Consider the following 14,266-nt stretch of genomic DNA (forward strand, 5'->3'; position numbering starts at 1 on the left):
GTTAATAATTTACCAATGATAACCGTATGTTATTAATTTACTATAGCCAATAAAAATGATTGATGGAATTACCACATATATATTTTTAACCTGTATTTTACGTGATTGCGATTACATTTTTCCATAATTAAGATTAAAACTGTTAGTATAAATTTGACAAAGTCAACACTAAAGATGTGATTTTCAGACACAGAATTTTTACATGATCAACTATACTACATCGTTTTCATTTTTTCCCATACATTTTTATTTTTCGTTTCCGTTTTCATACCATACGTTTTTAGAGAATATAGTAATTTAATACAAATACAAATGTGAGAATTATTATTTTTTCATTGTGAAATTCATTATTAGAAACTTTGAGTCATGTGTTATCCCATTTCTTTCTTTCTTTTCATTTTTTAAATTGATTTTATTCTTTGAAGAATCTCTCATTGTTTGCAGTCTTAAAAATGTTATTGGAAGAATCTGTTACTATATTAATTCGATGAGTTTAATTATATTAAATTGTACAGTTGCAAATGCGGTAAGTGGCATTTTTTAAATACATGTTTATGTAGATTTTGTGTATATTACTTGTATGTGTTAATTACATGATTTTTTACCGTTTCAGGCTATTCGCTGTACTGCCGTGAGTTGTTCCTGTGATTGCTTCTCTCCTTGCAAGGCTCAAATTCGCATCTGTGACGGCTGTGGACATGGATGGGTCAGTCATGGTAAGTCCATTCAGTTTTTTCTTCCGGCTTCTAGACAAGGATTTGTTTTTTCCGCCTGCAAAGTAGAAGCCCGTTACACCAATACACCATAATGTAGGATGTAATGCGTATAAGTTATAAAATACTAAGCAGTTTTTGTGTTTCTTTTTAATCGGTTCTCTCTTTATTTTTAATTTTTTTTTTTTTTTTTTTTAGCTTTTGAAAGACAGAAAGAAAATTTACTGGTTCGACTTAAATTGTCAATATTCAGAAATTTTAGAGTTTACTGTTTTTTTCTGTTTTTTCTGTTTTTTTAATTTGTGTTTTGGGATCAGTGGCGCAATAAGGATAAATTTCGTCCAGATATAATGCCTTTTTTTTTCTCCTCCAGTTGTTACCAGTGGTTTAGCAGTAGTTGTTAGGGCAAGACATTTTTCTAGCATCATCCATCATATTTTTATTTAAAAAGTGACACATTCAAACTGACGTTTAATTCCATCTGTAACGGTATCCAGTATATTCAATAAAACTTCTCACGCTTTTTTACTTTTTGTGAAGTCCACTTAACTTATTTTTAATTTGAGGTATCGATATATGTATCGAAAGAAAGAATTAAGTTTTTCGATTCTTCTCATTTTATTCCTTTTTCCCTCTTCTAATTCTAGCCCAAAATGCGTGGTACACTTTCTTACTAGTAAGGTCATTTACACATGGATCTAATAAACTGTAAAACTTTTCTACCGTTCCTAGGAAGGAAGAAAAAGTCTTCCTCTAATAAATGATTCATCCATCCCGCCTAAGGCGAGCTTTAAGCCTTACTTCAATCGCATGTGAATTCGGATGACACGAATAACAAGACACTCGATCGTCATAAAAATAGAAAGAGTGAAATACAACAGACATTTATTGCATTATCTTTTTGTAAAGAGGTTGCCGATGGTATTATGTTTACGACCGTTGAAGCAGCTTTCTGTTTTGGTCTCGTTTTTGTCGCACCGAACCTTAATAATTTAAACGTTACATTGAGTGTTGCAATTTTTTTTTCCACTTCATTTATTTCTTTTTTCTTTCATTAGAGATGAGTCGTATGAAAGATACATTGTTCTTCTGTGTGGATGCATTAACGAAGAAAGTTGTTCTTATTTTTCCGCATATAAAATTATCGTTTAATGTAGTAATGTAGAAAAGTGGGATTTAGCAAAATAATCGTTATTTTGTGTACATATATTGTTATATATAATTAAGCATAACATTTTTTTTATTTTATGCTTATTTAAATATTTAGATTTATAAGCAAGAAAGGGCAGAAAGTATTTAGACCTAAAATGAAGTCTTTGTACTTTGAATTTTAATTTTATTGTGGGATCAGTGGTGCAGTAGAGATGAACTTCGCCTAGGCACAATATTTTTTTCGCCTTCAGTTGTTGCCAGTGGTTTAATCCTAATTAATTAGCTATCATGGCAAGACATTTTTTTACCCTACGCCATTCAATTTTGCTTTAAAAAGTGACACAATCGCAATAACGTTTTGTCTTCATGGCACCTAGCATCAATACCAGCACTTATTCATATATCTCTAGAACATCTTTGGAGTATATGTTGAAGAACAAAACTATAATCCTGCACAGATTTTAAAATATATATTTGCACTTCTGAATAACCGGCCTTTAAATTCTGTAAAATACAAATCAATACTAAATTATTTATTTGGTATATTTGTGTTCCCATCTTTTGTAATCCATTGTCTGACAATGCATCTTTTCGATATTTTTAGTCCATATATTAAGAAATTAGAGCAGTAAAATTAGCTAGTAAAGTAACTTTAATAATGCTATTGTTCATTTAAAATTTTTTCCCCTTTCATGATTATTGATCTCATTTTGATTCTTCTGGTTATTTTTATAATAATTAATTACTCATTAGCATTCAGATTTAGCAATATTTGAACTATTAAAAATATCCCGTTACTGACTCAATCAAGAAAAGCCGTTTTGAATATGAAATCACTAATTTTGATCGGAAAATAATATTTAAATCTAACTATATTTATTTGCATTTCATTTTTATATTGATTTTATTATTGTAAAACACGATATTAATTAAATTTAATAGTATCGAACAAAAAAAAATTTTTTTTTGGAGGGATAGGGTGAACTGTTTAGGTCAACGCTTTTTCTTGTCAAAGTTTCTGTCGACTGTGCTGGCATAAATATGCGCTCGAAATAAAATTCAATTTCATTTATAAATTTAAGCATTTTTCTATGAATTTTATTGTAGAAACATGGTAAATTAATTATTTTATTTTGCTTGTCTTATAATTTATTAGTAGCGCTTTTTTAAATTCTATTGATATATTACAAAAATAAAATATATTTCGGTTTTCGTGCGAGAAATTATTAGTGTAAATAACTGCATCTGAATAGACTTATATTAATTATCACAAGTTATCAAATAAAATTCCCGAATATATCTTTATTTCCCAAAATAAATAATGTTCATCAGCCGAATATACGCTTAAAATATCTTGTGAGAAGTATAATACTTTGAATTAAAAACAAAATATATTAACTATTTCTTTTTTACTACAAAAAGTGTTTTAGCTAAAGTGCTTCTACTGCCTATAAGCTTATTTTTTTTCATGTATCTTCATGTAACATATTTTCTTATGTTTAAAAAACTGCATAATCGTAATTACATATTCTAGTGTATATGCATTACTTGTTCATGACCTAATGTAACTGCATAACACTGTGAAAGAGTTGTGTACCTAAGTTTATTGTTTTTCTTTGAAATTAAACTTAAAGCGGATTTACACGTCATTTTATTTTACTTTATTCATGGAAGATAATAAAGAAGATTTTCTCATCAAAAAATTATGAATTTAATATTCAATAATAATCCCTCCGTAAAATCTCATGGAAGTATTCGGTGTGCAGTTTTCGGTGCGTGTCAAATCTGGAAACAAAAAAAGATAACAAATAATTATATAAAAAAAATTGGCATTCGGCTGCGAAAAACAAAGTACTAAAGTAGAATTATAAAAGACGAAGGAGTAGGTTATCACACTCCAAATGTGTTCGTGTTGCCATGTTTCATGTTTGAAGCATTTAATGCCGCAATTAATACCACTTTACGGAACAAAATACTCATGTCCAACAGCGCCTTAATCCCTAGTAAACTGGAGGCTTCCTGAAGAGCCGAGTTCCTTTTACCCTGTTGCTTCTGAATGTCCTCCAGCAATGGAGCTTTAAATTATTTTCTCGCTTCTGATCTTAGATGAAAAGGTCATCAGTTCGTAATCCAGTAGCAGCAGCTTGCAATTCTAGTAGCTGCTGCTAGTCGCGGTGCGTGGCACGCAAACCGCAAAGACAAAAGACCGTCTTAAATCATCTGCTTAGGACCAAAGAGCAACTGATTGTTACATTCCCCTCATCATGATCATTTCATACGCGGAATTTTGTATTGAAACTTAGTTAATTTCCTAGAATAAAATGATGTAAAAAAAATGGTGCTGTTTTGTTGTATATTCCTTTAAGGTAATTAACAAAGATAAAAATTGGTTCCACACTTCAGACAAATTAATTCTAGTACTTCTAAAGCGAACAATTATATCTGGTACCATTGGAAGATGAAGACTTTTTTAAAAATAGTAATTGCTGAAGTTAAAATTCAAACCACATGATATATTTTCTATGCATTTCCATACTTTATTATATTTTCACCAGGGTCCAAAAGATATGTGTGTTCTTCTTAGCAAAATAAAACTTTCATTCTATATATATATATACTTGGCAAACAACATGCTTTTTTTTGTCAAGGTGATGATAATTCAGTTGTTTATTGTATGCATTTTTCGTTTATTCAATTTTAGTTAAGCTCTGTTACCATTTATAGATCTGAGGAAATGACCTTCATTTAGTTTAGCCTTATTCTAGCCTTACTGCTACGCTTCAGGAATAAAAGAAAAATTATTTTTGATATAATTTACATCCATGCTCTTTACTATAATACAATAATTGAGATCGTAACAATGGATGAACAGTATTGAAAATTGTTGTTGGTTACTGAATCTCTAGAAAAGAGTTTCAGTTTTCAATGCATTTATCATGAACGAAATTACCAATTACCATCAAGAAAATGTTCATTTACCCCATGTAAGTTATCGCTTAGGAAGGGCGTAATAGAATAGTGAAAAAAAAAATGAAATAAATTTCTCAGTTAATATAAAATTCAGCGTAAAACAGAAGGAATGGAATTGAAGTGAATTTCTATAAATCTTTCAATTACACGTCAATGTTACTTTATGCTTAAATTTTTTTTTCTCTGTTAAATTCTTAATTCAGAGAATTGGAGGTGTTTTGTGGTAACGGTTGATGCCAATAAAACTTCGTTTGTCTTATTTATACCCCCCCCCCGAGCTACCAGAAGACATTTCGATTTTATTCGGCTCTCTCAGAGATTAAATGGTGTCATGAAGAGAAGGGGAATAGTACAGTAACCATTGTGTGTTTTTCTTCTTACCTTACAAAGAAATTACCGGAATAAAGTAATTCAAATCTCATTTTCTTTCGCTTTCGAAATCCTTTATAAAGATGTAATTCGAGAGTTTTTTCTGCCAATTTAGTTGATGAAGATTAGGTCATGGCTAATTACCGAAAAAAATACTATGAAACTGGCTTAAAAACCTCCAGGTAGTAATGAGATGGGAATTTAATTTGTACTGAATATCTCCTATGATGTTTTTTGCCTTCCTCTGTAGAATCTAGGGTCTTTTTATTAACTTTTTTTCATCCCTACCGTGCTTATTTCTTTCCTTAAATAATCCGCTGTTTTACCATAAAACTCATTCCATTTTAAAACTTGTTTTTATCACCCATCTCATAGGAGCAATTAAAAGCGGAGGGCTGCTGGACACAGTCTTAAGCCCACTTTAATGATGACCTTCCCCTGAGTCAACTTTATCCCTTCCTATCCAGATTTGCATAAGGCTGCTCTCGGGGTTGCAGAAGGGAAAGGTCTGAGGTTCAGCAAGGATTGATAGATTTATAAGAATCCAGGACATCCATAGCTGCATTTTTTTTTTTTTTTTTTTTTTTTTGCATCCACCCTCCCAGTTTGTAGAACCCCCGACCCTCTTTCCATTACGCTTTCCTATTCATCTCTTTGTTTTTAGGTGGTCGTCCCATTGACCTAGCTACCTTTCAAAGAACCCCCCCCCCATCCCTCTCTAAGTCTTAACCATCTTGAACTAGACCCATACACTGCTTTTGAAATGCACTGCCGAAATGGGATTCCCCCTCCCCCTTCCCTCTATCGTGCCAGAACCTAGGGTTTTCTTTCTGTTGTTTTTCTTGAGCATCTCTGGAAGAAGACCTGAAAGATGAGTGTCTCCCTTGTGGACAATTTGACAGGGCATTTTCGGAATTCAGATTTATCGTGGCAGAGCCACGTGCAAATCAATTTTTTATGCAGTTCTCCCCCTCTCTATCCCTACACATCGTCTTCCCCACAGCAGCGGAATAGAGAGAAAGTCTGCGGCGCTCTAAATTGACAGAGAGTACTTCGGCAAAGTCTTTCACTACATTTATTTACTTTTTTTCACATTTAAGTCCTTTCTTGTCCTATTTTTTAAACCCTCTGTGTCCCTTAAGAGATGCGTCGAGAGGACTTAAAAACCCATATATCCCCTCGTACTATTCCGCGTCGTGGTATGTACACTTTTTTAAAGTACTCGCTGTCTATCCTGGGTCCAGAGAAATGGATGCCCCCTCCCAGCAAAGTTTTTTTTTTTTTTTTTCGTTTAGTTCTTGGAGTGGTGCATATACATGTCTATATGGGAGGTGAGCCGCCCTTCGTGGCTTAATGATTCCGTTGGAGGATTTTTCTTCCACACTACTTTATAGTTGAGCGCGAAAAATTGCGCGGCGAAAAAGGACTCTAGACCCTTTTATCTTCGCCACCATAAAAACCTGAGCAGGATAAAGGATTATTTCCCCTGCCTCTTTCCAACAAGCTATTATTCTCTCGATACAGGAATGGGGAAAAAGAAGGAAAGATTTTTTTTTTTTTTTTTTTTGTATGTGCATTTCTGTAGTGGCGTGTATGTGTGGCTTGGAAAGGTTTAAATTAGGTAGGAAGACCAAAATTTTCGAAGTGAAATGAATGTCTTCCTCGTCGGATTTAGGCATTCTATCATTCCTTCCAAGAATTTGTCCTTGATTGACAAGAGAAATTGATACAGTAAAACAGATGGGAGGGTATTGTTTTTTTTTTTTCTTTTCTTTTCTGTAATTTATATCGAGAAATACTTTTTGAGAAATAACACATTTGTTTTCCTTTTTATATTTTGAGATAGATTACTTTCGAACTAAAAATCAAGTTTATTTTGTTTGCTGAGTTCGAATAAATCAAGTATTTATAATTTATTCATAAAGTTTTTGATTTTAATTGCAAAGATTCATTTTAATTTACTGAGATGAAAATTTGGATTACGAAATTGGTAAATAATTTATTAAATTATATCGGCTGCTTTGCAATAGATACCTGTATTAATACATGTCTTTTACTCACTTTCGAGCATTTCTGTTTTCCGTATGCAACAATTTATTGTATGAAATACTTAAATCGTTATATGCATTATTTAGTATTTATAAGATTATTTGCTTATATTTTACTGTTCAATATCAGAATTTCAAACTGTTATTTGGATGCAATGTTTGTAAATAGGTCCAAATTCGGTAGGGAGGGAATTGATATTTTACATATAACATTTTAATAATGTGCTATAATTCTTCCCTACAGTTGTTAAACATACTACCCAATGAAGTTAGGATATGTAGCCCAACGTTAATTATATATTAAAATTATTGTTTTATTGCACTTATAGTATGTTATAACTAATATGTTAAATAAATCGATCTAGCTAATGGTCATTTGTGGGTAAATTTTATGTTCATTATACATCGCAAAATCTTAAAGGACTTATTTTCTTTTAGGGAGTAATAAAGGATTATTAGCAAGAAATATGCTCATATAATTTTAATGTCTCTTATTATTTTAGTAAAATATAAAATTCTATTCAATTAAATCATAATCAAATTATTCTTTTAATATTACAAAATATAAAATGTTTATTAAAAATCTTTCAACATAGAAGTAGCCTTCTAGTAATTCTATTTCAGTAGACAAATTAAGTATTCAAATTGATATATTTGATTAAAAAATAATTTCGTGAAGACCTATTTTATTTTCTTCTATTAAAAATAACTTGTTAATGAAGGAAAATTAAAAAGCAGTAATCGAATAGCTGTAGAAGGCTGAAGAGAACACTAATAAAAGCTCCTTTGAATTTTTTTTTTTTTTTTTTTAGTTTTACCTTTTCATGGGCGACGTGAGGAAGGAAAGTACCTGGTGGCTACCATCGATTACCTCTTTTCACTTACTTGTGCTTCTTATAATAGATGTCTCTTTCCCGCCAAGTGTAATTAGGTCTGGTCTCAAGTCCAGACATTCTTACCTGCCACTTATCGTCTTCATCTTTCCTTATTTCTGTAACGTGTATTTTATAATCAACTGCAGAATAAAATATCGGTGTTTTAATTTTTTAATGCAAAATTTTATACGTCGTGCTAATTATTTTACAATTTATTGATATTAGTATTTTAAACGCATGTTTCAGGATTGAAAATTTGATTCGAAGAAAAAGAGATTTCATAAATATAGGTAGTTTGATTTCATCGTGCAGATTTTATGAAATTTGCTTTAATGTGCGTTACGTCATTTTTATTACATAGTGATGTGTAAATTAGGAAGTTTTATTTAATAGTGAAATCCATTGGAGTTAATTAAAAAGTCTAAAGCAATGGGTTCCAAAAAATGTATTCTGCCAAAGATGTCTTGAGTTTATGATCTTGCGGCAGAATCCTATATTTTCTTCATAAATATGTGCTATTTACTTGTTTGTTGTTGCATTGTATTTGTGCTAGTAGAATAAACATAAAGAAAGCAAATGTTGCTGAGTTTAAAATCAGCATAAAATTACTCTATTTATTGGCTTAATAAAAGTATAATCTGTATTTGAAGTTATCAACTCTTTATCTTCGCATCTAATGACTAAGAATGTGTTTGTATTTTTTTAGCACAAAAATAATCGAAATCTATAATTCTTTAATCGAATCCTCTATAATTCTTATCTGTAGGCCACATTTCATATTTTGCTCTAAGCTTTCGCTAGAGCCAACGTTTCTGGTATTGAATAAATTGTGCACTTATCCCAACAAATCGCGTTTGAATATCACTAATCCTGAGACGTTTTTGAAAATCCCTTGTCAAGCTACTGGCTGAATAATTGTAATCCGATTGAAAACATAAGAAAAATATTTAAATTATTAATAATATTAAATTCTTAAATTCCATTTTTTGTTGTTGTTGTTAATAATCATCTTAATTCAGTTCGGATTCTCAACTCTTCATTCTAACTCGATTACTAATAATATTCTTCAAAATCGCGGATAATCTAAACAACTAAACCAAGAGGAGAAAGAGAAGAGGAGAAATTTGCTTAGCAGACAACTGAATGGGTTGATTCGAAACACGATTTGAGTAAAATTGTTTATTTTAACGTGTTAAAAAAATACTGCATATTATTGAATTTTTTGACCAACTATCGAAGCTCAATTGGCGTATATATAAAAATTATTTATATTCAACTTAGAAAGTTAAAGAATAGAATCTGTTAAAAATATATCTATGTTGAATTTTACAACAGTAAAAATAAAGTCGAAAATGACATTACAAGCATTGCGTTGAAAAATGTGTAATATGAAAGCAGCATGGCAAAATGATAATGTTAGTGAGTGCCTATAAAGATATTAATAACAAGTAATATTAAATTACTTCATGAATTAACTTTTAACCTAACAAACTGTTTGTTAAGCTGAAAATTATTTTTTGCAAGATTATTAGGTGTTTATAGTATAACATACTATACTATCTGTATAAACTGCGACATCCTCAGTGCAATGAATATGGTGGAAAAATTGTTTAAAACGCCTTACAGATCAGATAATTAAACATGAATTAACAAATTTTGCATAAACTTACTTTTTGAATATCAGATATACATTAATAAAATTTGGAAAAAAAGTTTCATCGATCTTTAATTAAAAATTAATCAGATTTTTAACGCTTTCCCTTAATAACTCCAGAGCAAATTGTTGCGCTTTTTAACATCTTTAAAATAAAAACATTAAACATTTTAGTCATATTAATTTTATTACAGTACAATGTTCATCCTTTAAATTAAAAAAAGAAGGATTTTAAACATATTTTTTTAGCATTATTTTTCATTCTTTTATTCACCAGATTTCTACTTAATACTTGGTATTATTTTTTGAGTACATATAATTGAAATATATAATATAATTGAAAGCAAGCTTTTATATAATTGAAAGCAATTAAAAATAATAACCGATTCAGGCATAAAACATTATCATGTTATGATGTTTGCGACTTGATGTTGGGCCCTCTTTTAAAATTTTATTCATTTATTACAATGAAATGTCATTATTTCACTGCTGTATAGGAAAATCTCATTTTTCCTTCTTCGCTGCCTTTAATATCAAATCATGTAAATATCTTAAATAATGCAATATTGTCGTGAATATAATAAGTTTCAGAATGTTATACAATTTTTTTTACTAACCACGTGAAATGCACGCAACTTTTGAACACGTGCGCAACAAACAACAAAAACATGCAAAGACGCTCCTATAGGCAACATACAACCATGCCTTTCATTCATTATTATCAGTACTTTGTGCTAACAATTGCCTTTTATTGTGTATAAAACCGGGACAAAGTAGAGGGTCCCTGTCCTTCAAATCGGATTTGATCTCTGCGACATTCTCACGCAAAGATCAGTTCAAGGATCGTTTGAATGATAATTGTGCATCCAACTATACTGTATGTATCTTTTATTGAACCCCATCGGTGACTCGGTGGTCTATTTAATCTTCTGGAATAGCCTCTGTGGGTTTTTGTATTGCTGCTTACCCTACCTAAATCGTTTTTTATGGAGAGAGAGGAGGAAACAGTTTAAAGAAAAGTGATTCAGTGATAACAGTGAAAAGTGACTTTTTGTCCCATGTTTCTTATGCATATGAAAAAGTAAATATGCTTATGGTTGACTTGGGTGGTCGTTTCAATTTGGACTCTGGTAAGAACATAGATTACAAAACACTTTTTCAAATGGTAGAATAGTGGACCAGAAGATTTTAGTGTTACTTATAGCATTGATTAGGTACAGCAATTGATTGGAAACATAGTTTTAGAGCTCTATGTAATCGTTTAATATGAAATTGAACTACGAACGTTTAAGTTATTCACTTCTAAAAGTCTGATTCGGCAGAAATTATGTAAAATATAACTGGATAATATATATGAACAAAATAACTGTAGAAATATTGACAATAGACATAATTTTTACTTAATTTTAAGAACTGTAAGTGCCGATTTGTTTGTTTGTTTTTAAAGGTGCGTTAAATGGTATCTGCCATCGCTTGTCGTTTTAGTATTGACGATATGATGTATTGTTAACAGTTGTACTTGTATATTTTGAGCATTTGTATTATTCAGGCAATATACGTAAAATAATTTTTCTTATATTTATTTCTAAAGTATATTGACTGTATGCATGGGCACAATGTGTTTATTTATACACTAATTTATCAATTGATTTGCTTTTACAATGTTTGATGTGGTTCATGAACTTAAAAGGAAATGTAAGTTAGCAAATGAATGATACTCTATCGTAGGCAGCTTGGTTCATGAACTTAAAAGGAAATGTAAGTTAGCAAATGAATGATACTCTATCGTAGGCAGCTTGTTTTCATATTTGATGTAATACATATAAACTATATATGAAACAAAATTATCGAAATATTTAATTTAAAATAATGAAATTTCTTACTGTTTGAAATATTTCGGTACAATCACTTATAACTTACGTACATAGCATACTCTTATAACTTACGTAAAAGCTAATAATTCAAATCAATCGGATATTAAAGAAGATAACGTTGACTTGAAGGGCAAAAAAATAACACTCCAAATGCAATAATTTTTACTCTTACTTATCTCGGAAAGCTTCTGATGTCAGTCTCGAAAAATGCGGAGGTTTAGCATCTTAATTCTTTTTACATAATTAACATCAATCACTCCTCAGGGAAGAAACCTAGGGGCCTCCCAGACTTTTGCAACCTTTGTTTGCACTTTGAAATAGAAAGATTATTTCCTTGTCTTTTTTATTCCTGTGAACGATTAGGGGCCCCACCCACATGCCACATTAAGGGTTGCATCTTCCACCTTGCACTTCCGTTCTCATTATTATGTTAATGTCCTTACTTGACCGCTACTTCATTAACCGGGGCTCTCTTGGGTGCTTGACTTCAAACGGGGCGCTGCTCGTTAGTAGGCCTGGAAAAATCCTAAAAAAAGGGAAGTCCCGTCAAGTTCGCTTCCTGTGCAGCCTACTTATAGATAGACCGAATGGCATTTAACGATTCACATAGGTTTCGACTGTCAAGAAGCATCGCAGAGAATGTGTAGGAAGTCATGTGAACCTCGACTTATTTCCTAACCTGGAGGTTGTAAGTCAAGGTACGCGAGCTGTTTATTTCCCACTGGAACTGTCTGACGGAGAATCCTGTGTATTTTTATTGTTAACATTGCTTCATTTTCTTAAAAAATATGCATTTATAAAATGTAAAGTTTAACGAAGTTGAAATAGGAATATTTAAAATGATCCAGAAAAAGGAAGCCACTGGAATGCAAAATATGGAGAAATCCGGAACTGTTGAATCGGGAATATTGTTTCATTTTGGGAAAGTAGTAGTCAAAATTCAGGTCTGTGTCGGCTAATCTGTTATGCTATGGACTGATTGGACTGTATTATAGCAGTTCAATCAGTTACAGGTCATATCCACTGATCTGAATGGATTGTATTATACATAATCCAGTGTTTACATTTTCATGACCTTTTATAAGACAATATTAATAATAATCGCTTCTCTCCTGTTTTAAACTGAAGAAATTGTTGCACATTAATTTTCAATTTGGTATGAAAATAGAGCACACAAAATTCATTTTAATAAAATTATTTAAAAATGATAAAATTTCTTTAATGTAGATGCTAGCTATATTTTATTTAAAATGCTTGATTACTATGACTTTCTCCATTATTTTATTTTGCTACATATTGAAGAATTCATTCTTTCACCATATTTTTAATGTTTTAGTAACTCATAATTGAAGAAGTTGTTCTGAAATATTCATATAATGTTTGATATTGGCAAGAATTTAAAAATTTATTAGCATTAATATCATTATTTAAGACTGACTGAAAACTTTATCATTATTATTTTTTTAGGGATATGATCATAATAAAATAAAAGATTGAGAACAACTAATTATAAATTGTCATTTTACTTTGAATTGTTGCTTAGTCATAGAAAAAATCTTTTTCATTTGCAAATTTTAATTTTAAAAATCGATAATAGGGTTATAAAATGTTTTTTTTCTCCTTGAACTACAAAGAAATAGATTTACAATGTAAGAAAATCTTATTATTCATCTTATATTCTAGTGTACGTGGTATAAACTCGGGAGTGTACATACAAGTACGTACACAATAGTCATAAAGCTTGTACAGTGCGCGAAAAAAGTATAAGGACAACATGTAATTGCATGAAAATATGCTTTATTTCCATTTCGCCTAAATGAACTTTTTATATTTCTTACTTCTGCTGCATAATTTTGTGATAACACTTATACCACATAAAAAACATAATTTAGCTTCAAAATATTGATTTTACAAAATTTAACATTAAAGGAAATACGGAAAAAATTATAAGGACATGTTGTAAAATACTTAAAAAATGTTTTAATAATCAAGAAAACTACCTTTTTTTTTCAATCACTTGAATAATCCGAGAGGTCATAGATCCTGAAAGATCTTTTAAAATGTCCACAGATATTTTTTCCCAAGCGTCTTTGATAGCGACGACAAGATCTTGTGTACATTGATACTGTGTGCCGTTTTTATAAACTTCTCGGGCTAGAAGTCCCCATAAGTTTTCGATTGGATAAAGATCGGGACTTCTGGCCGGCCAATCAAGCAAATTTACAGAATTCAAACAAGAGTTTTGCACTCGCAGAAACGTGTTTCGAAGCATTATCCTGCTGAAAAATATAGTCCCCTGAAGTAATTAGTGGCGCTTCAGGTAACAAACTTTCTCCTAACTTATCAACATACCTGTCCGAATTCATTTTACGGTTGATAAATACAATTGGAGTGGTTCCATTTGCCGCAAAAGCGCCCCATACCATAACCGAGCCACCACCATATTGACGCCTGGAAAACACTTCCTTGGTCTTTCGCAGATCATACCAAAAATAACGAAAACCATCAGGTCCATCAAGATTGAACTTTTTTTCGTCCGAAAAAATTACATCAGCCCTCTTTTGACCAAGAGAAATGTATTTTTTGGCAAAGTAAACTCTTCTTTTCTTAT

The 14,266-nt window shown here is 31.0% G+C and overlaps 1 protein-coding gene across 3 annotated transcripts in view; it reads left to right on the forward strand.

Annotated features, from left to right (window-relative positions):
* Nucleotides 1-14,266, forward strand: part of LOC129961694 (zinc finger protein basonuclin-2-like) — a 307,167-nt gene that overhangs the window by 201,870 nt on the left and 91,031 nt on the right. For 2 of the 3 annotated variants that reach the window (XM_056075235.1, XM_056075234.1), the window contains exon 2: nucleotides 614-716. In XM_056075235.1, coding sequence (XP_055931210.1) covers nucleotides 614-716 — 103 coding nt within the window. Of the gene's footprint in view, nucleotides 1-613; nucleotides 717-6,894; nucleotides 6,953-14,266 lie in introns of those variants that run through there. The other variant, XM_056075236.1, reaches the window with a different exon arrangement.

The sequence above is a fragment of the Argiope bruennichi genome, chromosome 2 (assembly GCF_947563725.1).
Source record: "Argiope bruennichi chromosome 2, qqArgBrue1.1, whole genome shotgun sequence".
In the NCBI taxonomy this organism is placed as follows: Eukaryota; Metazoa; Arthropoda; class Arachnida; order Araneae; family Araneidae; genus Argiope; species Argiope bruennichi.